This window comes from Rhinolophus sinicus, linkage group LG06 (genome assembly GCF_036562045.2).
Source record: "Rhinolophus sinicus isolate RSC01 linkage group LG06, ASM3656204v1, whole genome shotgun sequence".
Taxonomy (NCBI): domain Eukaryota; kingdom Metazoa; phylum Chordata; class Mammalia; order Chiroptera; family Rhinolophidae; genus Rhinolophus; species Rhinolophus sinicus.
In genome coordinates this window covers 132651304-132676691 of record NC_133756.1, presented here as the reverse complement: position 1 = coordinate 132676691, position 25388 = coordinate 132651304, and the positions used below count along the sequence as shown (strand labels likewise).

The following is a 25388-nucleotide window of genomic DNA, read 5'->3' as shown; positions in this document are numbered from 1 at the left end:
AGCCACGACATGGAAACAACTGAAATGCCCATCAATAGACAATCGGATAAAGATGTGGTACATATATAGGATGGAATATTACTTTGCCATAAAAAGAATGAAATCTTACCATTTGTGACAACACGGATGGACCTAGAGGGTATTATGCTAAGTAAAATAAATCAGACTAAGAAAGACAAATACCATACGATCTTACTTATATGTGGAATCTAAAGAACAAAATAAATGAAAAAACAGAGAACAAACCGATGGTTGCCCAAAGGGAGGGGGTTTGGGGACCTGGGTGAGAAAGGTGAAGGGATTAAGAAGCACAAATTGGTAGTTACAAAATTTTCACAAGGATGTAAAGTACACTATGGGAATTCTAGTCAATAATATTGTAAAAACTATAGTGTCAGGATGGGTACTAGACTTACTGGGGGAATCACTTCATAAATTATATAAATGTCTAACCAGTACTCTGTACACCTGAAACTGATATAAAATAATATTGAATGTCAATTAAAAAAATAGTCATGGGGATGTGAAGTACAGCATAGGGAATATAGTCAATAATATTATAATAACTATGTACAGTGTCAGATGGGTAATAGACTTATTGGGGTTTTCACTTTGTGAAGTATATAAATGTCTAATTGCTATGTTGTTTTGTCCACTTGAAACTAAAAAGAAAAAAAAAGAGTCAAGCTGGTGATGTTGGAGAAGTGGTTTGGGGCAAATCATAGCAGTACGTACAGGCCACAGTTAGGATTAAGATTTTGGTATTCATTCTAACAACAATGGGAAACCATTGAAAAATGACTCTACCCACTGAATAGTGAGCCATTTGAAGGAAATATATAAATCTTAGTGTTTTTACAGATGAGGAATCTGAGATATGCTGGTTTTTTCAAATATATTACACCCAAGTTTCCATATAAATCACAATAATGAGGGCAAAATGTTTGTAGAGTTGGCCTCCTGTAAGTGTGAACTACTTAAAATAGGTGGGTATGTATCTGAAAGGAACGTATAGCATAGATGATCTGCATGCAATGCTGGGTTCCCCAGAGGGGAAAGTTGAGAATAGGAAAGTTGAGAAATCGGAATTCAGTTCTGCCATCAGACAGACTTAATTTTGGTCTGCTTGTGGTTGGTGGTCTCGTAGCTAAGGCCTGCAGCTGGGGAGAACAATCTTGAGCCACATCCCCCAGCCAATAAGAAACAATGAGTGGACAGAACCATAATTGCGGGAGATAAGCAGGCCCAGGGAAAGTTTCTAAAGCCGCGCATGTACCCTCATTTAAAAAGCTGTGCTGTAGTTAACTTTTCCTCATTATCATAATGAAAAACACTCTCCTAGGTGGAAATGTAAGATGCTAAAGAGACATGCAACCCATGAAGTAGCATGTAGGTACACTGCAATATAGGACCCACCTCAACATACTTTGGGGAGGGAAAAAGGAAAGACGGAGCCCCAAGAGCACATAAAACTGCTGTGCCTGTAAGCCTTAGGGAGCCACCTCCATTTGTAAGGGTGAAATTTAGTAGATCAATAATGTAATTAAACACAGCTAGTGTGAAGTTTGATCCATCCTGACATTCAGCTGTTTACTCGTTTCTCCTTCCACTGATTAACTGAAGAACTCTGTTCCCTTTTTCACGACTACCCAAACCTCATTAATTAACATCCTAACCTGAAAAGAGCAGCTTCTTTAATCCTCAGGCGCCAGGAAGTCGGGATGCTGATCACAACTCCCTAGCAGTTTTTCACCAATGACTTTCTGGCTAAGGACCAGTAAGATTTAAGATAACACTGAGGCCCAGCTGAGGGCTCAGAAGACCCCAGGAGACGACTTCTCAACTATTAGCCCTGAGGCCTGCTTTCCTCTGTTCTTTCCCATTTACCTGCCTATAAAGCCCCTTAATCATTTTGGCTGAGGGAAGGTGGGTTTTTTTAGACAGGAGTCTGCCATCTTCCCTACCTGCCAGCATCTAGAATAAAGGACGCTTTCCTCCTCACCAACCCTTGTCACTCTGGTTTTTGGGCTCTTCGGGAGGCAAGCAGCACCGAACCTGGGTTTGGTAACACAGTCTCCCTTGGTGCATCAAGCTTTCACTTTAAAAAACCTTTCTCTCTGCAGACTGTCGCCCCCTCTCTTGATTTCTGTCCTGAAAGGGGCAAGGACCCTTGCGCTGGTAATATCTCGTTTTGGCAGCCTTAAACGTAAAAATGCAGTGAGTGCCACAAGTCAGCATTAAACTTCAGTTCAAAGAGTAAGACCAAGTAGCTTTGTCTAGTATTTATTTTAAAACGTTTATTGAGATTTGATTTCCATACTGTAAAACTCACCTATTTTAAGTGTACAATGATTTTTAGTAAATTTACAGCACGACCATCACCGCAAGTCAGTTTGGGGGCATTTCTATCACTGAAAACATCCCTACTATCCATTGCAATCCTGGCCTGTTCCCACCTTTAGCCCCAAATCCTCCTAAGGAGTGCATTTTACTGGGTCGAGATAACCTTGCAGACTACAGATAACCCTTAAGAGGAACCCAGGAGTGGACTCCCAATTAATACGAATATGGTGCACATATGCATGTTTTATCAGTGTACCAACTATTTCCAGGCAGGGTCTGTGAGGACCTCCTTCATGCATCCACTGAGCAAAACACGGTTGGCTGACTTACGTGGAGTTTTTAATCTAAATGGGGCAAAGGCAGTAAGGGGGTGCCTCTACACGTGGCATGCCTGCATCTGTGTAGGAGGTGAGCACAGCCATGTGCCAGGACGTGATGAATGTGCATCCAAGACCGAGGACCAGTCGGTGTCGTTTGCGCCTGCGCGGCTTCGCGAGCGCCTAGAAACCAGTAACTGAAAACTCCTGCGCGAGACTTGTCGGTTCTGCTGTCGGGGCGCCGCCTTCTCGAATCTGAGAGTCCACCCGTGACACCCAGCGAACCCAGGCCTGGAAGGTAACCCCCACCCCCTCGTTTTCCCTACCCACGGCTCATAAGGAGCGCCATCGTTATCAGGCCGCGCTCCAGAGCCGCCAGAGAAGGGGCCCTCTGTCTTAGCCACACCCCGTCGTTTACTAGACCATGTCTCCTTGGTCGGTTAAGGGCTTAGTCCCGCCCCTTAGAGATGACGTCAGCAGCCACGTACCACGTTTCTACGTGTCCAGAGCCTAAGAGCGGAAGTTACGCCAGGGACTCGCGAGTGAGCGACGGACCTGAAAGGATATAGGCCGCTTGAGGAAAGGGGGCGGGCAGACGGCATTGGAAGGCGCCGGAAGTGGTCGTGCTGGGGCGGGGTGGGAAAGGGGTTGGCCAGCTTGCTCACTGGGCTGCAGCTGGCCGCCTGGCTAAGGCGTAGTTTCACTCCTTTCCGAGAACCTGGCCCATTCTCTCCGCTTCGGTCAACATGGATTTCCGGGAAATTCTCATGATAGCTTCCAAGGGACAGGGAGTCAACAACGTACCGGTATGTAGCCGCTGGGGCGCCCCTGTAGGAGATCCTGATCTTCCAAGTTCGGAATGTGTATCGGGTGGAACTTCCAGGCATCCGCCTCTCGGCTCCGAGAGAGGAAAGACCTGAACACCTGTATTTCCTTTTTCTGGGCATGTACTTCTGGGAACTCCGGCGTGAAGAGAGGCGTGAGATGTGAGGCGGGAGCCTTCCGGCGAGTGGGGTTTGCCAGCTCAGTTACTCCTGCGGTTTGGGTGTTTGAGTTGTGTGAGAGCTGGTGAGTGGAGTCGTGCCTGGCACACAGTGGAATCGAGTCATTTCTGGCTTCGCCATAAACTTCTGCCCAAACGTTGGGGAGGAAGCACGTATGTTGGGAGGTCAGCGCTTTTAGAAACTTGATGATTTCCTGCCTATTTTCGGGTCGAACATTAGTGATTTCCAGAACAAGTTCTGTTGATTTGTGGCCCCACCCACTCAGCAAACGAGGTGATTAAGTTATCGCCTCCCAAGGATCACCTTTTGTATTGGCAAGAGAAATTGAGTGGATTCCACGAAATCCTTGGCCACCAACAGCATAGGTGAGCTTGTTTCAGCTTCCGTTTCCTTGGGGCCTTCCAGATTCGTCTTTGTTTGAAATCGAGGTCTCATTTGCTCAGTGACGTTGGCCAATTCGCGGTGTAAGACTTTTAAAATCCAAATACTGAAGTGGTGGCAAGTGCCTGGTTTTCGGGGTTGTAGCTGTTTTGCATAAACGATTCATTTCTGGATCCTCAGCTGGTACCCACAGCACAGCTGTGAACCGATGAATTGCATGGTGATACCCGCCGCTTGAGCACAGATGTAGAATTCAAACAGCTCTCAAAGTCAATTCGACTGGAATTCATTGAGCTGCCATTTCTTAGAATTTTGTATATTGCAAAATGTTACTTTTTTTCTTTCCTGTGCTTGTTTTCTGATGCTGGTCCATTCTATTACCTTTTTGAAAACATTGATTTGAAGGTAGTAAAATAACTGGTACATAAAACTGATATCTCCCAGTTTATTATCTGTCTCTCCATCTCCATCCCAAGTACTCTTAATAAAATCATTCTCCTAAGCCAATGAGTCATAAGCTCTGCAGGTTGGTGTTCTGGGCTTAAACGTTTGAAACCTTGAACAGAATTACTTCGTGCATCTGTAAATTTCCTAGGCACGTCAATATTAGGTCTGGTAATATTGGATATTTGCATTAGGTTCATAGTTCATTCAAGATCTTCCTGAATTCAGTGGAAGTTAAAAATAGGTGATAATACTACCTTTGATGCCCAGGAACATTCTGTGGAAAAATTAGAACCAAGAATCAAGTTAGTTGTTTCTTATTCTAAAAACTGATAACTGCTGAAGAAAAGTAGACATTCCCAGAGCAAAAGCAGATTTCAAAATATGTGTATATTTCACAATATATACATTATCTATTGATTGGAATAACAAAGATTGGATGCAGAAAGGAAAACAGGTATATTGCTGAGGTCATTTAAAATTTAATAGATGAACACAGGTATGTATGTTATGAAAGCATGCTTTTCCTTACCCACTCCACTCAAAAAGCTAGTAAGCTTAGAAGTGTGATTTAGTTAGCAGCATTATAATGCTTATCTTTTTACATCAGATGAAAATACATTATAAAAGAAACTGTTGAGGAATAGAGCAAGACTAGTTAAATTTATTCCATGATCTTGCTTTAATTGGATTCATCTAATTATTCTAAGTTATATTCTTCATCAGCTCAAAGTAAAGGCTTTTAGAGGACACCATCAGTGCAAACAGTGTATATAAGGCCTAGGAAAAACGCTGTCTTTCAGCAGGATTCCTCTTCCTTTTAAGTCAACTGTGGAAAGAGACACATTCTTACAAAATATATATTTTTAAATTTTAGACACTTGTAAAACATACAGAGTATGCCCACACCCATATTTAATATATATTAACATTTTGCCATATTCATATTTTTTAAAAGGAATAAAGCCTAATTGATACAGCTGAAGAGTCTCCCAACCCCAGTTTCCTTTTTTTAAATTATGAAATTTAATATATGGCACACTATAATACAGATTGTTATAAAACAAATATTCTTGTAAACCACCATCCAAGTCAAGAAACATTTCAAACCACATACACACACCCTGCTTGACATAAACTTGATTGACTGATTGATTGATGGTCTGAGAACTACAGAGGATTTGCAGTAATGGACAGCTGTAGCTTGAACCCTCTCTAATCCATGGTTTATTTCTCCCTTTTAGCTGTATTCTCCCCTACCCTCCATTTGGATCCTGTCAGAGCTGACGTTCAGATTTCAGTCTTCAGAATTCTGATGTCAGACCTTTACTACAGAAAGGAAATACCACTAATGTTGATTAGACTGAAATCCAAGGGAGGCTAAAATCTAAAACACCTGTCTGTATAGCTGCTTCAAACTCTTTGCAGGGCTTTATTTTTGAGAGGTGTCTACGAATGGTATCTGGCTTGAGAAGCAATGAATATTTATTTTCCTAATGGGACATCTGTCATTTCCACTGTTTGGAATATTCGTTATTTTTATAATGTTTTAGTTAAAACAGAAAGGATTGCATCATGCCTGGAAATATTAGGCACAGGATCATTTCCCAGTGGAAATCTGAATACAAAATAACAGCTGATCAAGGTGATGTAACCAGTCATTGTCTTTAGCTCTGTTTGTATTTAAAGGAGAAAAGATATTTTTGGGAACCTTGCACTTATTTCACTTCCTGTAATCGATTATAACTGGATTGCCTTCTTTTAGCAAAAACAAAATGGTTGTCTTGTTTTGATAGAATAGCAGAGTTTAGAATATGGATTCCTTTAGGTTTCAGGTAGCTGTAATTGATGGCTTGTAGGGCATGAGACAAATTACATGGTCTTTCTCGCAGTCAGATTGTGAGAATCATCCCAGACAAGGTACCGTAACTCTGGTGTGATCCTCAAACCAAAAACTAAAGGAGAAACCTTCATGTGGTACCAGATATATAAGGATTTGGGGTGCTGTAGCCCCTTAAGGAGAAGAATGTAGGTGTGAAAATGGAGCCCAGGGACTTTAACTGGGGTGGCGAGTTCAGATGTCTTCAGGGGCCAGGTAAATAACGCAAGTTCTTGAAGTAATCTGGATATAGAATGATAGATGGCAAATTCCGTGTATTCAAAAGAAGCCTACCATTTGTTACAGTTATTGTATTTCCTTTTAAAGAGCAGTATGGGCCAACAAAAAAGTTTCTTCAGGTAGTCACTTTGAACCCTTGACCTGTAATTGATTATACCTGGATTGCTCCCACTCTTGGATCCGAAAATGACTTTTCCAGTGACTGGTGCAGCTTTGGATTTCTAGCCTCGAGCAGTACTTCTCAAACAGTGTTTTAGGGAAAGGGTCTTTTAGAAACTACTGCCCCCACAGAGACTCTGTTATTTCTCTTCCCCATCATTACCTAGATAATCTCTTTCTGAAACATAATAGCAACAGCAATTAACAGCTGTAGTGCTTACTCTGTGCCAGACACTGTTCTAAGCACTTTATGTATATTAATTACTTTAATCACCATAATGACTATAAGGAAGGTTGTTTTTACATATGATATTGAGGCCCAGAGAGACGAAGAAACTTGCCCAGAGTCACACAGCTAATTAATGGCAGGGCAGAGAATCTCATCCAGACAGACTGGTTCCAGAGTGCTTGTTCTTAGTCACGAACCTGTGTTGAATGCGGAGAGTATATTGGATATGGGGTGGAGAGGAAGGTTGTCAATCTATACAGCTTGCACCACTGAACTCATTCAGCTCAGCCCCAACTCCAGCCTAATAGAGCCTTAGGCAGTAACCCTGTTGGTTTTTTGATGACACTTCTCAGTGTCCAGTAAAGTCTGATGGGAGAGAAATTGAAGGGCCAAACCAACAGCATTTGAAACTGGTGGATAGAGAGAGATTTCCGGCCTGGTAGGGAGACTGCCAGCATGGTTAACAGAAATAGAATCTGAGGGGGAGGGAAGATAAGATAGAAAGTTCAGTGATGGACCTGTTTGAGGTAATGGCACTGTCCTAGAGGCAGGTGGAAATTAGAGAAAGGCATTGAAGATTGAGGTTAGAGCTGGAGATGAAAGTGTTGGAATTAACTAAGAAGTGAGGCTTATTGTGGTGAGAACACTTTTGGACCTCAGTCAGACCTAGGTTCTAATTCAGACTGCTACAAACTGAGTGACAGCTAGTAAATACACAGTTGTCCTTTTTGGGCCATTTCTGACATGGAGGTTGGGCGAAAGGCTCTGAAGTACCTCTCTGATATTACATTTTATAATCAGGTATATGTTTATAAATACTCTAATAGTAAATTTTACATTTAACTCAATAGCAATCCTAAATGGAAAGCTTTTTGGTGGTTTTATTTTCACTCTCTTAGCTACCCAGCTAAGCAAAGCCTAATGCAAACCGTTGGTTTTCCAGGCCTACATTCATTCCCTGGCTATGATGTTTTGAGAAGATTTTAGAAATTGTATAGTGATTATTAAAGTTAAGACTATATTTGACTATTCCTAACTCCTAAATTGTAACCAATAATAGCTCTATAGTGTATGTAACTATCCGGAAATTTGTATCCTCTACAATGACAACAATATGTTATCTCCTGAGTAAAGAATAGCTTTCAAGAAGGGATTGACTGTTGATTCCAACATAACGTACTATTTGGTGAACACATTATTTCCAGACTGAAAGCTTCTTATTTTCTTAATCTGACCGAACAGTATAATCTCAATCCAAGGAACACATGTGTTTTAAAGTGACCTAATGTCTTCTAGGTCTGTTGGCTTCAGAATTACAAATCTTGGCAAAATCTCTGATACCGTATTTAAATGGCATAAACTTCACTGTTGTGGACTATTTATTGGGGCCCAGCAGAAGGACTGATGGCTTGCCATATTATGAAATGGATACACTTAGGGTGAAAGAAACTCGTGTGCAGCTGCTTTTCATGAAGCTGAAACAATGAAGCAGCTGGTGCCTTGAATGGATTCAGAATCCTGGGTGCATCTTGATGTGCTGCTGCTGGAGCTGAATGTGACCATCTGATGGAGGGGACAGTGCCAAATAGTCCTGCCTTGTTAAGTAGAATGTAATGTAATCCCAGCCCGAAGCTTTCTTAAATACTTTTATTGAGATACAATTCACAGGCCATAAAACCCACCCATTTAATGTGTGCGATTCAGTGGTTTTTAGTATATTCACAGAGTTATGCAACCATCACCACTGTCTGATTGCAGAACATTTTCGTCATCCTCAAAAATACTCCTTTTTAGCAATCACTCCCCGTTCCCCCTCTCCTCAGCCCCTGGCAACTACTAATCTACTTTCTGTCTCTGGATTTGCCAGTTCTGGACATTTCATATCAATGAAATCATATACCCAGTGTAGCACTACATGGTGATAGGTATCAGAAAATATGGTAAAATGTATAGGCCATAGATAAATGATTACATAGATAAATGATTATACAAAATAGATTAGATAAATGATTATACAAAATAGATGACATTTTTATTTATTTATTATTTTATTTTATTTTTTAAAAGATTTTATTGGGGAACAGTATGTACTTCCAGGCCTTTTTTCCAAGTCAAGTTGTTGTCCTTTCAATCTCAGTTGTGGAGCGTGCCGTTCAGCTTCAAGTTGTCCTTTCAGTCTTAGTTGTGGAGGGCGCAGCTCAGCTCCAGGTCCAGTTGCCATTGCTAGTTGCAGGGGGCACAGCCCACCATCCCTTGCAGGAGTTGAACCAGCAACCTTGTGGTTGAGAGCCCACTGGCCCATGTGGGAATCGAACCGGCAGCCTTCGGAGTTAGGAGCATGGAGCTCTAACCGCCTGAGCCACCGGGCCAGCCGACATTTTTATTTTGAAAACCCTCGTTGTTAATTTTTACTCGACTCTAATATTAAGTTTGAAAACAGATGCCTTCAAAGGCCAAGAGAATATCTTGTGGAGAATGAATGCTTTGTAAGTTGGTGCCTAACATCCCTGAACTGAGAAATTAATATAATTATTTCTCAGGTTTAACTAAAATTAAGAGATAATTAGTTTCTTTGACCATTAAATGTTTCAGCAAGGATATTTTAATTCTTTGGGTTAAAAACAATATACGTAGAACTTTAAAAATGACAATTACGTAGGTAAATTTAAATGGTGGTAATGAAATTTTATTCTATTGTCAGTGTTGACTTTTCTAATAACATAAAGCATGTGTTTTTTTTTTCTCAAATAAAAACTTTTGAAAGAAAAAATGAGATACACTATGTGGCTAAGATGGTCAGTTTTATGCTGGCTTTTGGGATTCTTTTCTGAGTGAATCCGAGTTCTTGAACTACCTGCCCCTCCTTGTTTCTTGTGGTCTGCCTTTCCTGTATTTATGTTCCTTAGTCTGTGTTTCCTAAAGCTCAGTACATGTAGCTCTGGCTCTCCCATGATTTTAGGTGATACAAAAATACTTTTTATTCTAATGGTTGCATTCCTTTAAAAAAGTAGTTATATATTTTGATATAATTTGGAAAGATATAAGTAGCTTTCCAAACCAGCCATTTCATGGATATTAGTACTTGGGGTAAAGCTGTAACAGTAAGTCGTGGTATTAGGTACTTTCTTAAAATTAGTAAATAATAATACAGGTGGTATACTAAAAGGGAAAAAAATGGAAGTGGTATGTGAATGACTGAAGCCTGTTGGTAAGCGCTATTAAACTGCCCATTTACGTTGTTTTTCCTTTGGGTGCCTGTATTCAGTCAAGAGTAGTTTTTTGTCATAATCCCATTACTTATCTCTTAAAGGCCCAGGATAGGAAGGTGTCTATCCTGAAATCAAGTTGGGAAGTGCTCATTGCTGTAATATCTAGATAACAAACCAATCCTATTTTAATAACACAAACCTGTATATTGGCATTTTTCTGTGGGAAACACTGTATAAGCTGTGATTTGGAAGGTAACTCTATGGGCTATATAATTGACAGGGACAGGAAAATCTTAAGTCTTAGCACTAAAAATCCAGCCTTTCTCTTTTTACAAATCTACCTGATGGGGTGGAATGAGTGTGTGCACCTCTGCTTATGAATCTGTATATATCTCATGCAACTTGAATCATACTCACGGTGGCCCTTCCATTATGAAAATGTGAGCTTCTTGTGGATAATGTTTGAGCTTCTCGTAAACCAGGACAATTTTATATAGTTAGATAAGCTGTGTGTCCCTTTCTCCTCAGTATCCCTTTACCTCTCCTTTAAATATTGGTCCCCAATCCACTGTGGAAAGGGTCTACAGCTGAATTTACAAAGATACGGGTTTTTTAAAGGATCTCATTGTGACTCAGCCAAGGTAACTGGGAAAGGACTCTGGCTGCTGTCTTGGTATTTCTCTCAGGGATGTGTGACTTTTTAGCATTGCTATCTTGCAGGCTTTTCAGGTTGGATTAGGGCCTGCTTTCGTGGCCAGCTGCTTCATTGGTAGACTAACTTGGCTAGAAGTTCCAGCCTGTTTAAGATGCCTTGTGTTAGGCAGTCGAATGGTAAGCAATGGATCCTTTGGCTTTCCTCCAGGAAGTTCATATACGTTTTGGGGATCATTGTTTGGTTCCTGAGTAGCTCAATTTGTTCTGAATGTTTTGTTTTTTTTTAACTACCTAGCACAGCAACAGGTTCAGGGAATAAGAATATCATTTGCCTAATAGGACAAAAGAGGGAGGGCACTTTAAAAAATCTTACTTCTTGGGGGCTGGCCCGGTGGCTCAGGCAGTTGGAGCTCCGTGCTCCTAACTCCGAAGGCTGCCAGTTAGATTCCCACATGGGCTAGTGGGCTCTCACCCACAAGGTTGCTGGTTAAACTCGAGTCCCACAAGTGATGGTGGGCTGCGCCCCCTACAACTAGCAACGGCAACTGGACCTGGAGCTGAGCTGCGCCCTCCACAACTAAGACTGAAAGGACAACAACTTGACTTGGAAAAAAGGCCTGGAAGTACACTCTTCTCCAATAAAGTCCCGTTCCCCTTCCCCAATAAAATCTTTAAAAAAAAAAAAAATCTTACTTGTTAGGGCATAAATTTAATGTGGAATGGTCTGAGAGATGAATCATCCCAGTCTGAGTTATTAGCTCTATAAATCATACTTCCTTAATGATAGATACTTACAAAATGGAAATGTTTTTCCTTTCATACTTCAAATTAACAGTATTCTAATTTTAGTGATTTCCCAATGCAGTTACATAAAAAACTACGCCCAGAGAAAGACCTTCTGTGCCAGGATAATGGTAACAGTGTTCACTCTTTGGGTGATATGTAAACCTGGCTAAAAGAGTTTATGTGGCAAATTATTATTTAATGAACCTAAGAGGTACATTGTTAAAGGTTACAGAGAATTGGGCCCTTCTTGCTTCTTAGATTTCTTTGAAATGTTTTTTAGCTGTGGTTTGCCACCAGCCTTTGCCTATAGTCAGAGTAAAATCTCAGTGATTCATGTTGTAAGCAAAATAACCTATGTAGCCACGAATCCCTACTAGAAAATCATCCGGAGTAGGGTACTCAGGAAAGAACACAGTTGTGAGTAGTAGTTTTCTCTCCTTGTTTGAAAAGTTGGACTTTGAAATGCTTAATTCTGAAGAAGGCTGTTTGTTGTTGTTTTTTTTAAGGAGGGCTCAGCTCACAGTGGCCCATGTGGGGATCAAACTGGCAACCTTGGTGTTATTAGCACCACGCTCTAACCAATTGAGCTAATCAGCCACCCTGAAGGCTGGTTTTTTAAATCAGAATTGTAAAACAATCTGTTCTAAGTGGTGGCTTTTGGTTTTGTTTTATTTTGTTTTTCCCAGTCCCCGGTCCAGGTACCTTACCTTTTTGGGGAAATAGCCTGAAAATAGTGTTTCTCTGAATTTTTCATTTATGCATTTTTTGGGATGTTACAGAGAAACCACACATAAAAATAGTTATCCATAATCATATTTAGCCTGAAATTTTATGGCTAAGCTTTAATGCGGGTTATATGATCTCAAATATTCAGAATAGGTTTTTCAGTCAACATTGAAACCTCTCATCTCTTGGCACAGTGCCTTACATCTAATAGACAATATGTTTTTAAAGTTGAATTGCTTATAACTTTTACACTTTTTTTTTTTTTTAAAGAAAAGGTACAGTTTGGCAGTGGGTCCTTCCAAAAAAGACCCCAAAGTTAAGGGTGTCCAATCAGCAGCCGTACAAGCTTTTCTCAGAAGAAAAGAAGAGGAGCTCAGACGAAAAGGTTCGTACCTACAGCCTTACTTTAAAGTCTTCCACGTCACAACTAGCTGTAATAATGTAACAGGCTAATGGAGTTGTTGCTTGTGTGTCTGAGTCAGCTGTGTTTACAACATTATGTATGTTCTTATGTTGATCATTAGTATAGCCGCTATCTTTTAGTCCCTCTTAAGTTAAAAGCTCTTTGGGGATAGTGACCATGTCTTGTCATTGACCATAATAAGGGCCTCAATAAAAACTCCATTCTTTGACCTTGGTGTTGAATCTGCTTTTAATCTATTTTGTATTTTTATTATTGTTGTTGTTGTTAAGAGTGCTAGCTACAAGGTTAAAATAGAGGCAATTTTTGAATACCAGTGAACTTAAAAAGTGGTTTTGCTTCATATAAATGACAGGGAGACTGATTCAGTGAGTTTGAGTAGTCATTGATTCATAATAACTGCTAAGTGGGTACCAATGTTGCCTTAACTTGATATATTTTTTTTGGGTATGAACTATTTTCTATACTTAAAGCTAAAAGCCAAGTCTCTCACTTGCTTAGTCATATAGAAAACCCATATGTGAACCATTCGTTATGTTAAGATGACTCAATTGATACTTGTTCAAATGACTTCCCCATTTGATTCCTAGATGTCTTCAAACTGTATTGTTTCAAACTAAATATAGCTTGTGTTTTGGCTACCTACTGATTTCAGATAAACATATTATCTTGAGACCTTGAAATGTGTTCTGGTTTTGTCAATTTTAGCCTTAGAAGAGAAAAAGAGAAAAGAAGAACTAGTGAAAAAGCGAATTGAGCTAAAACATGACAAGAAAGCAAGAGCTATGGCCAAGAGGACAAAGGATAATTTCCACGGTTATGATGGGATTCCTGTTGAAGAGAAGGCGAAGAAGAGGCAAGCAATGGAAAGCCACGCTAGTCAGGGAACAGACCAAGAGTATGAGATGGAAGAAGAGGATGAATTCTTAGAATACAATCAAGCAGCATCAGAGCCGGAGTATGAAGAAGAGCAAGAACCTCCCAAAGTTGAAAGCAAACCAAAGGTCCCCCTTAAAAGTGCCCCACCACTCATGAACTTCACTGATCTGCTCAGGCTGGCGGAGAAAAAGCAGTACGAACCAGTGGAAATCAAAGTAGTGAAGAAAACAGAAGAGCGGCCTATGACTGCTGAAGAAATTAAGGAGCGAGAATTTCTTGAACGAAAGCATAGGAAAAAGAAACCTGAGACAGATGCAAGACTACCTCCAACCAAAAAGGTACCCTCTCAGAAAGAAAGTGTGGGCACAAAACTTAGCAAAGTTTCTGGGGACAAGCATCCTCCTTCCAAGGGTACTCCCCTTCCTCATGCTGAGAAGAAATCCAGACCCAGCACAGCTAACGAGAAACACTTAGGTTTGTTTTCATCTAAATCCATGCCAGGAGAGAGGACCAAAATAGGATCTGGCAGTTGCTCCCAACCCTCGCTTCGTGAGGGCCACGACAGACCTGTTTTCAATGGGGCTAGAAAGACCCACTCGAGTACCTATTCACCAGGTGTCCCAAAGACTTCTGCTAAAGGGACTCAGAAATCTGCTGCTGAGCACAAAGCCAAAAAATCTCCGCATCCTAGCCATTCCAGGCCTGGGTCCACGGTCACCCCACATAATAAGCCTAAGAGTGCAGGTGTCAGGCCGCCAGGTGGCAGCTCCAGCTCAGCCCCTGGGCGGCCCAGCACAGGGAGTGCTCAGCCTACAGTTACTTCTGGCCCCGTTCCCAGGCGCCAGAATGGCAGCTCCAGCTCAGGACCTGAGCGATCGGTCAGTGGAATGAAGAGGTTAACTAGTGACTTCAGTCCTTATGGACGGACAGTCCAGAGTCCTTCTGGACGGACAGTCAGCGGTAAAAATGGCCCGGGACGACCTGCAGGCAGCTCAAGTGGCCCTGGGCCTGGGCGACCCATCAGTGGCACAGGTGGTTCTGGGAGATTGGTGGGCAGCTCTGGTGGCCCTGGGCGGCCTGTGAACAGTCCACATGACCTTCGACGACCAGTGAGTGGCTCAGGACCCCCTGGGAGGTCAGTCATTGGTCCTGGTCGGTCAGTAAGTGGCTCAGTTCCAGCTGGACGAACTGTCAGTAGTTCCGGTCCTGGAAGACCAGTGAGCAGCTTGGGACCTGGGCGAACAGTTAGTTCAGGCGCACCCCTGAAGCCCAAGTGCACTGTTGTCTCAGAAACAATTTCTTCCAAGAATATCATTAGCCGGTCCAGCAATGGACAGATGAACGGAATGAAGCCTCCCTTATCTGGCTACAGATCTGCCCAAGGTAAAATTGCCCTTCACCCTGGAGTATTTATTTGACACTGGGAAATTGGAAAACATCCTTTGTTTTATCTAACCAGTGGTCCTGTAACTTTTCTGTGTGGCTTTCATTGTACTCTTATGTTGATGGAATCCTGATGCTTTGTCCTGTACCTGAGAGTTTCTTTAGTGATCATGGCTTGGAAAAGTCTTTAGAAAGAGAGGTATCTAGAGCTCTCTCTGTTTACCCCTAAAATGGATCTAAGTTTACTAAACTTAGCTATGTGATTTGGAAGACAGGGTGAGTGTATGTGCCTTATAAAGATGAATGAATGAATTCATCTGTACCTTTTCATGAGGACGAGAGAAACGTGTCTTCAAGGATTGCAGGGTATTTGTAAGCTTGAAGCTTTTTGCTGCATTATTTATTCACCAAATATTTAAGTACCACTATGTGCCAGAAACTGTTTCAGACTGCTCTTGTGTTTTTGCTCCTTATAATGGGCGACGTCAAGGCCCTAGCTACTAGTTCTGTAGGAATCTATTGTCCCAAGGTATGGGATTGGTGGCACCTACCAGCTACTAGGTCATAGTTTCTTCATGGTAATAAGCATTTGTTAAAGGACTTGTTAGGCTCCATAGAAAATATAAAAAGAAACAAAAGATGAGATTCCATGTTTTTAATTTCCTAACTCAGCTAGAGCATTGGTTCTCAACCAAGGACGATTTTGATCCCCAGTGGACATTTGGCAATGCCTAGAGATGTTTTTGATTGACACAGCTGGGGACGGGATGGTACTGGCATCTAGTAGATAGTGGCCAGGAATGCTGCTTTTATCCTACAGTGCATAGGACATCTCCTTGCAACAAAGAATCATCTGGGCCAAAATGTCAGTAGTGCTGAAGATGAGAAAGAAACTGTGAGCTAATGAGACAAGCCTTGCATATTAAGAACTTTAGAAGAACAAAAGGAGTGTCTGTAATCAAGGATTAGAAAGCAGTTATTTCCAGATATGGGTCTATTGATCAATGCCTATCTTTTGCAAAAAATTTAATCACTCTTTTGGTAAAATGACAAAAATAAGCATAATGTAGTGAGTTTTTCGTAAAGTCAAACTTTATTTGGTTTGAACAATTATCCATAATTCTGAGAACCTTTCCTACTTTATTGACTTTTTAAAAAATTTAATGAGATTATGGTGATAGATGGTAGGTTGTTATTTTTGGTGTCTTTGTGAAATTAAGTTAGTTATCCTATAGCTCTGTAATTGTTTTTTGTTGTTTGGGGTTTGTTTGTTTTTGTTTAGAAATTCTGCCAGTCTTTTAAATCTAGAAGAATGGGGACTACTACAGACCGCTCTAGTAAGCCCTGGGATAGACAGGAAAATTCTGTTCCTTGTGGATACTGTGAAGTAGCGGGAATGATGTAGTAATGACTCCATGCTGGGCACCTGCTCCCTGGCTGTGGTTTTAGAGAAAACTGAGTTCTCAAAATCTCAGTTTACATAGAACTTTGTTGGGATTATTTTAAGTTTTAATGCTTTTGTAAATAATGGCTTTTTTATTCTTAGGTCCTCAAAGGCTTTCCTTCCCTAGAGGTTACAAAAGGCAGCGAGAGTATGAAGAGGAGGATGATGAAGAGTATGACTCTGAAATGGAAGATTTTATTGAAGATGAAGGAGAACCTCAGGAAGAAATATCCAAGCACATTCGAGAAATCTTTGGCTATGACCGAAAAAAGTAAGGCTAAAGATTTATATACATTTTTCTATTTTGAATAATTTATGGTAAGGGGAAAAAAGTAAGCATTAATAAGTAGAGGCATTGAATACAATTCTTTTTTTCCTCAAGATTAAGATAAATTTTATTAGCAACAGTAGAAAGTGTGTAACATCTGCTATGCCATCTTAACTGTAAAATCCCTTGAATACAATTTTTTTTTTTTTTTTTTTTTTAAAGATTTTATTGGGGAAGGAGAACAGGACTTTATTGGGGAACAATGGTCAAATTGTTATCCTTTCAATCTTAGTTGTGGAGGGTTCTGTTCAGCTTCAAGTTGTTGTTCTTTCAGTCTTAGTTGTGGAGGGCGCAGCTCAGCTCCAGGTCCAGTTGCCATTGCTAGTTGCAGGGGGCACAGCGCACCATCCCTTGCGGGAGTCGAACCGGCAACCTTGTGGTTGAGAGGACAGGCTCCAACCAACTGAGCCATCTGGGAGCTCAGCGGCAGCTCAGCTCAAGGTGCCGTGTTCAATTTTAGTTGCAGGGGGCGCTGCCCACCATCCCTGCGGGAGTCGAGGAATTGAACTGGCAACCTTGTGATTGAGAGCCCGTGCTCCAACCAACAACTGAGCCATCCGGGAGGCAGCTCAGCTCAAGGAGCCATGTTCAATTTTAGTTGCAGGGGGCAGAGCCCACCATCCCTTGCGGGACTCGAGGAATTGAACTGGCAACCTTGTGGTTGAGAGCCCACTGGCCCATGTGGGAATCGAACCGACAGCCTTCGGAGTTAGGAGCATGGAGCTCTAACCTCCTGAGCCACCGGGCCGGCCCCTTGAATACAATTCTTGATTAGGAATCCTTGCGTGATTGTTTAGATTTACTCCTTCGACACTTAATATTTAATAATTAATCCAGAATTATTTGTGTAGTTCCTCACGGGGGCCAAAAAATATCCATTTTTAAACTTGTCATATTTATAAGATGTGTATTTAATTAGAATGAAGCAGCTTGGTGTAGTAGAAATAGATTGGCTTTGGGCCGGCCCGGTGGCTCAGGTGGTTGGAGCACCGTGTTCCTAATACAGAGGTCCCTGGTTCGATTCCCACATGGGCCAGTGAGCTGTACAGCTAAGATTGTGAACAACGGCTCTCTCTGGAGCTGGGCTGCCGAAGGCTGCCGTGGGTTACTGTGTGCTGCCACGAGTGGCCAGTGGCCCGCATGAGTGGCCGGCAGCCATCATGAGCGGCCAGCAGCCTGCGAGAGCTTGCTGTGAGCTGCTGTGAGCGGCCAACTAATGACCGGCGACTGACTGCCTCAGCCGGGGGAGCGCAAGGCTCATAATACCAGCATGGGCCAGGGAGCTGTGTCCTACACAACTAGACTGAGAAACAACGGCTGGAACCAGAGTTGGGGGTGGGGGGAGGCAGAAGAAGGGGAAAGATAAAAAGAAATTACTAAAAAAAAAGAAATAGATTGGCTTTGAAATCAGAAAGCCATCCACACAGCTACTATGTTGAAAGCTGGTCTGATCTGACACCCGCTTTTCTTTCTTTGGTATAAAAAGCTTTGCGACTCAAAAGTGTGGTCCCTGGACAGCAGCATTGGCATCACCTGGGAGCTTGTTAGAAACGCAGGCTCTCAGGCCCCACTTCAGATCTACGGAATCCAAATCGGCTTTATAAGGTTCCCAGGTGATTTATGTGCACCTTAAAGTATGAGAAGCTCTGGTCTAGAAGAAAGATCAGGGTTTGAATGGAAGTTCCACTACATACTAGCTGGATAAACTTGAGTAAATTATTTTTTACCCCTTTTCCGCCTCCTCCCTCCCTCCAGTTCTAGCCGTTGTTTCTCAGTCTAGTTGTGCAGGACATAGCTCCCTGGCCCATGCTGGTGTTATGAGCCTTGTGCTCTGCTGACTGAAGCAGTCGGTTGTCGGTCGGCCGCTCACAACAGCCCATGGCAGCTCACACTGACCTCCGACTGCTCACGGGCTGCTCACGGCAGCCCTATCTCCAGGGAGAGCCGTTCTCAGTTTTAGCTGTAGAGGGTACATCTCACTGGCCCATGTGGGAATCCAACTGGCAATCTCTGCATTGGGAGTACGGTGCTCCAGCCACCTGAGCCACCAGGCCAGCCCGAGGGAATTATTTTTAAAATGACATTTGGAAGGATTAAATGAAGAAGTATATATGTAGAACAGAAGGGCTTTATCACAGTGCCTATCAATCAACAAGTGCTCCCTCCTTCGAAGCCATAGATGTGAGAGGAGATCTTTTTAAAAAAGATACTTAGGAGAAGAAAGAACTGGATTAAAAATCAAATGTTGGTCAACCCATTAACCTATTTGCTTCAGTCTCCTCTGTTCTCAAGTTCTGTCCTACCTCATGATGGTCATGAAGTTCAAGTTTTTATGCAAAATAATTTTCACATATATATTGTGCTTTCAGGACTTTAATATAATCATGTAAATAGAAGGTGTTGGATTGGCACCTTCAACAGCATTAGATTCGGGAATAGTTGCCTTCTGGGGGGAATAAGCGCTCATTTAATTTGTTTTTACTTCAGAAATCCACTTCTACCCATCCTCTGTCCCCCAAACTCCTTGCCAAGCGAGGAGGAATAATCCTAAATGTGTGTGTGTGTGTGTGTGTGTGTGTGTGTGTGTGTGTGTGTGTGTGTGTGATTTAGTTATAAAGATACTGATTTTAAAAACAGGAAGATGTAGTTCTTTTAGAAAATTGAGTTGTTTTTTTTTTTTTAAACAACTTGAATTTCTTCTTTTCAGATACACAGATGAAAGTGATTATGCCTTACGTTACATGGAGAGTAGTTGGAAAGAGCAGCAGAAGGAAGAAGCAAAGAGGTAAGCACAAAACTTAGCACATTTGTGTAGACATGTCTTAAAAATTCTTTTTCTGTGTGCTGCTTCAGTTGCACCATTGGGAGCAAGGGCTTTGGGCTACACAGTTCTGAATTCTAACCCTGCTTCCTTGCTGTGGGGCTGTAGACAGATTTCCTTAGCCTTTCTAAATCTCGTTTTCTCATTTGTAGAGTGAGAACACACTGTGTTTACTGAATGCGGAATTGTGAGGATTAAGATAAAATGTGGACAGGTTTCCTAGTGCAGGGCCTCACCCGTGTGGCACACGGTAACCGCTAGAGGCCTCCTCTGATCCCATTGTAGCGCCTTCTTTTTCTTCCTCCATCCTAGTTCCCTTTCCGTCAGGTACAGCTCAGTCTTGCTAACCTATGCCACTGCTGGCCTCCGGGACCTGATGAGAGATGTTCAGTCCCCTCTGCATGATTACCGTTTGGCTACCTGATAGCAAACTAATGATGATTTCTTGGGTATGAGTAACAAATGATTATTTTGTTTATAGTATTAACCTAATTCACCTCTTTCTCAACCCAGAATATTAAGCCATTTTCTCCTTGTCCTCCCCTCCTATAACCAGATAAAATACCAAATTAAAGTGTTGGGAATGGACACGCATAGAATTTTATTTTATTTTTAAATAAACGTTATTTTTAAATGCTGTTGAGATAATTTTTATTTTATTACTGTAATGGGAATGTTAAGGTGTGTTGTTTGTACGTGAGGTCTTTTTTCCACTATAATTTGAGTCAGTGGCAGCGGCTCCTGGTAAAAAAATATTTTACCTGCAAATCTGTTTTCAGTGGTAAATAAAGCCTTGAGTCATTTCGAGTGCATCAATACATTCTATCTGAGCTCTCAGTTGAAATTCCATTCTTGCTTTTTAAAGAAAGTGGTAGTTTCACATATATTAACACATACCTTTTTTTTTTTTTTTTTTTTGACAGTTTAAGACTAGGTATGCAAGAGGACTTAGAGGAAATGAGACGTGAAGAAGAAGAAATGAAACGCCAAAAGACCAAGAAACTGAAGAGGCGTTAGCTGCTGCTTTTATTTTTGTGAAGTTCTGGAGACACCCGCTGCAAGGAAGTCCTGCCTTCAGGCAGAAGAAGCCCCCTTATCATTTTAGATTTATATTTGGGTCCTCGAGGAGAAGGAATGCATAATGTATAGTTTGAGCATAAAGTGTTTTCAAATACTTTCCAGGGTAAAATCTGTAAAGCAGATAATATAATGCCCAGTGAGTGCTCTTCTGATGTTAACCGTTCAAGCTGCCGCTCTTGACCCTGATGAGCTGTGCACTCTAATGTGGGGCTGCTCACCAGGCAGCCGATCTTCTCCTGTCCCTTTGCTATTTTACAAAGGAAAAAAAAAAAAAAGATTGTCTCTTGACTTTCATAATTCTTCTGATGCGTGAATAGGGCTATGGCCAGCTCCCAGTCAAACTTACAAATTTTGTCTTTTTATGAGGAATCTGGCCCTTCCGTGAATGTTGTCAGCAATAAAGCGACCTGTTCTAATCTATGTTTGGATTGGGAACTTGAAAATGTAGAGTAGGCTTTATAATTATATGGATGTCATCTCTGTGACTTTGAAGTAAAAAGTAGAATAAATAATACGGTATTCTGCATTATTCATGGATTGGATGCTGAGCATTCTTAGTAATTTAGGTGATTAGACAGTTAACAAAAATTTTCCAAGTTAATATACAAGTTATGTCATTTAGTGTAAGAATATTCTTTTCCAAGTTTTCCTTTCAGATTTATTGTAAAATAGACGTTACTGTGCTGATTTTTATCTAAAAACTCATTTTTATATTGAAGAAAAATACTTATTTTATTCAAACATTAGAGTTGGAAGAGAAATAGTTTAAAAAATAAGCAAGTGACATGTGAGGTTCCCCGCCTCCCCATTCTTCCCCATTATAGAGCTATTTTGGAATCCAAGGTGCCCTTGTACTTCTTGATGTTAATGACTTTGCATTTTTATCTTAAAATTCCTTAGCAATTAATGGCAAAAACCAAAAACTAAATTCATGTGTATCAAGAGCACCACCTTCTCTTTTTGCCCATATTGCACTTTTATTTCAAACTATGCACTGTGAAGACATTTTTTTCCCAGGTAGAAAAGGATGTGCCCTGTAACGGGGGTTTTACTGGTCTGTGGAACTTCTTGCATTCTCACCTTTCTTCAAGTCATATCTATTGACTTGCTCTCTCTTAAGCCTCAAGTCCAAGTAATTCCAATTAGGCAGATGTAAGTTCTGGCAGGAGAGAAGCCAAGTTTCCAGGAAAGTTAGCAACAAAATGAGATAAGATGCTAGAGAGCATTTGTCCTAGATTCTACATGTGGAGGGTTGGGGACAGTGGGACATAACTCGTAGGCTTGTAGAACAGTTCTACAATAAACATGGTGGCTACCTTAACCCATTGGATGGTGGGGATTGGGAAGTAGGAGAGGTTGTCCTACAAAGAATCCTTCCTCTTCAAAAGGCCCCAAATTTTTGTGTTCTTTTATCCATAAAGCTTTCTTTATTCTTCAAGTTTGGATAGTATAGATGACCATTCATTAGCCTCCCTTAATGGGATGACCATATGACTCAGTCCCTAAGACTGTGACTCATTTTGAATTGAATTTCAAACTTTGAAAGTGCGAGGATTTAATTTTGAAGTTTTATCCTATGGTGTCATCATCACTAGGAATAATGCTCTTTCCAGGGCTCCACATAGAACTGTTAACACTGGTGGCAGAAAATCCTGTTAACTCTCACCCATCACAAATACCCTCAGTGAAATTGATTTAAGGGTAGTGTGATACTCTATATAATAAAATAGATTTGGAACATTACAGTGGTACCTCGGTTTTCGAACATCTGTGTTGACAAACATTTCGGTTTACGAACACCGTAAATTTTATGGATCTGTGGTATCATTAGATAGTAAAATTCATGCCAAATTTGCAGTTTTAGGGGTTGATTTTAAAGTTCTGGAATGGATTAATCCACTGCATTACTTTCTATGAGGAAACCGTGCCTCGGTTTTCGAACGTTTCAGAACTCCGTCTTCCGGAACGGATTACATTAGAAAACCAAGGTACCCACTGTTATTTCCTTTGCTGTCACTTACATGCTTTATCCCCCTATTCAAAAGTTTTTCTTGGGTATAGATGTTTCAATATTCATACTCTTTGAAATCTGTAATTACAATCAAGTGCTCATCACAGCTGAAAAGATTTTTGGTGGCTTAAAGTTTACTAGCACTTTACCCAATAATATTGTGCAGTTATTTGTACAGAAAGGCACTATTGTGCAAGATAAAAGTTATAGAACTCAGAAGAGTCAGATTGTGTCCTTATGTCTATCACTTGAGTGTTTCTTTTATAATGTAGAGGGCTGATTTTAGTATTCAGCATCAACATAAAAGGGCACTCATTTAAAAAAAATTTTTTCTAAGTCTTTCAAACTTGGCCTTGTTTCCAAATCCTGTCTTCCATTTTGTTCTGCAATCCCTGACCACTCTTACAAAAAGCTCACAAACCTTCGAAGAAACTGGAATAGGCTGTTATTTTATCAAGGTTTACAAATTAAGTGCTTGATTTTTAATGTGTTCTTTATTGTTTGGATTTTCAGATTTTGTTAATTCAATATTTGAAGATGTGCCTTTTATTAGGTAATGTTAATTCACGAATGTAGTAATGTTATTTCACGATTGCAATGTTACATGATCATGGATGTGGCATTCTCTTAACAGATGATGTGAAAGGAAAGTAGTTTTCATAAAACTCATATGGCTCTAATTGCACAGTCCCACTTGCTTTTGATGTTGCTATGTCAAAGCAAGGGGCACTTTGTTCTAAGGCCACTTTCAGAATTTGTCTTTGTATTTTCTCTAAACTAAATGCAGTTATGTCCATTTGGAGGCCAGGGTATCACATGTCACAGGCAGCCTTACATGTGTGCCGTGAGAAGGTTCAAAGACTGTTAAAAAAGAAAGTCTATGGGAACTTGAAATTGCATTTTTTTAATGTAATCCCCAAGATTTTCTCCAAGAAATAAATTACTGTTTTGTATTTTGTAACTTAAAAGCAGCTAGTAGTACATTTCTGAGATATAGCAGGAGACCAAAACATGTTTGGAAAGAGAATAAATATACGAGGAAAGACTGGTTGGTTTATTTTCAATGTGCTAAATATATTAATATTAGACTACTATTTATTTTGTGAGTGAACGTGATGAAATAAATATTCAGGTGTTTAGTGTATGATTAAGAGTGGAATATAGGTTTCTTGGGAGTTATTAAATCCATCATGTCTTTTACTTAATGGACAAATCAAGTTAAAAAAGCATTTGCATACATTAGATTGTTAATCTGGTGCTGTCGACCTGCAAGAGAAACTACTTTTGCATATACAGGTGAAAGTTTTGCAATTTATGTATAAAAGAAATTGTAGGCATTAAAAATATTTTATTGTTATTTTCACTGGTTTGCATTTATTTACTAAAACTCCTTATTTCATCACCCTGAACATTTTTCCAGCTGAGAAACCCCAATAGACTCATCAGACTTCAGAAATGGGTTTGCCTCCTTACATACATGCCCGTTGGTTCTCCCTTACACATTCAAGCCTACTTAGCCCCTGCCACTGAACCTCATCTTCTCCTGCCCCCCCACCAGCTTAGAGACGATACCCAGAACATTTTGGGGATACACTTGGAAGGAAGAACTGGGTATATACTTCTCTTACCAAGAAAAGCAGGTTCTGGGGCAGCCGGATGGCTCAGTTGGTTAGAACGCGAGCTCTGAACAAGATTGCTGGTTCAATTCCTGCATGGGATGGTGGGCTGTGCCCCCAGCAACTAAGATTGAAAATGGCAACTGGACTTGGAGCTGAGCTGCGCCCTCCACAACTAAATTGAAGAACGATGACTTGGAGCTGATGGGCCCTGGAGAAACACAGTTTCCCAATATTCCCCAATAAAATTTTTTTTTAATTAAAAAAGCAGGTTCTGATCCTCTGTAATAAAAGCCTGAGACGACTGAGATGAGTCCTTAGGAATTAATAAATGTACACACACACATATATAATACATATACACAGTGCCAAAAAAATGTATACACATTTTAAGAAAGGAAAAAAAACTTAAAACGTGTACAAGTCAATTTGACTTCTGCAATTATAAGAGGTGCTCAGAGTGGTTACCATCAGCATCCAGACACTTGATTACGGTGAACTGCTTGAGCAAGGTTGACCAAAGTGTCCACTTGTATACATTTTTTGGCAACCCTGGTATATATTTATATGGCAGTGGGCACAGCCATGCAGCCAGAGAATGTAGGCACTTAATGGAATGTGTTGAGTTCAGGTCCTAAGAAGTATAAAATGCTAGTAGCCTAGTGAGAAATTATAAAGAAAATTTTGCTTATGGATTTTGAATTCACTTTTATCCCCATAAAAAATAAAAAGGGTAATCCATTCAGTGCATAGAGCCACTTACAAATAGTTTAGTAAACATGTACCAAATAGTCATCAACAAAATGTCTATGTAACCAAAAGACCTGCCAGTAAGGGTGCATGTCTGAACAATGGAACTAGGTCACCCATGTCAGACACCTTTGACCCCAAGCAGCCACAGAATGGGAACAGTTCCATACAGTTTATTTTTAAAGGATTGTATTTACTGTTAGATTTGTCTCTTCCTCCCTCCCTACCCCTTTAAGGGTCAGAAAGCTCCAAACCACTAGAGGGCTTATTATGAATAACCTAGG

The 25388-nt window shown here is 40.7% G+C and overlaps 1 protein-coding gene across 2 annotated transcripts; it reads left to right on the top strand.

Annotated features, from left to right (window-relative positions):
* Positions 1-2787: 2787 nt before the first annotated feature.
* Positions 2788-24101, top strand: SPTY2D1 (SPT2 chromatin protein domain containing 1). Of its 2 annotated transcripts, none has more exons than XM_074336112.1 (6): positions 2788-2958; positions 12642-12756; positions 13501-15054; positions 16601-16769; positions 19534-19611; positions 20571-24101. In XM_074336112.1, the coding sequence occupies exons 3-6, from the start codon at positions 13578-13580 to the stop codon at positions 20662-20664; spliced, it is 1818 nt and encodes a 605-aa protein (XP_074192213.1). In that variant the 5' UTR covers positions 2788-2958; positions 12642-12756; positions 13501-13577; the 3' UTR covers positions 20665-24101. The 2 variants fall into 2 exon arrangements, with proteins under 2 accessions (XP_074192213.1, XP_019570534.2); XM_019714975.2 differs by lacking the exon at positions 2788-2958 and adding an exon at positions 3223-3466.
* Positions 24102-25388: the final 1287 nt, after the last annotated feature.

What these genes read in the sequence shown, in the direction of transcription:
- SPTY2D1 (XM_019714975.2), top strand. Translation starts at nt 3,407, where the DNA reads ATGGATTTCCGGGAAATTCTCATGATAGCTTCCAAGGGACAGGGAGTC. An exon ending in TTTGGCTATGACCGAAAAAA is followed by an intron (nt 16,770 to 19,533) that starts GTAAGGCTAAAG and finishes TCTTCTTTTCAG; the next exon opens with ATACACAGATGAAAGTGATT. An exon ending in CAGAAGGAAGAAGCAAAGAG is followed by an intron (nt 19,612 to 20,570) that starts GTAAGCACAAAA and finishes TTTTTTTGACAG; the next exon opens with TTTAAGACTAGGTATGCAAG.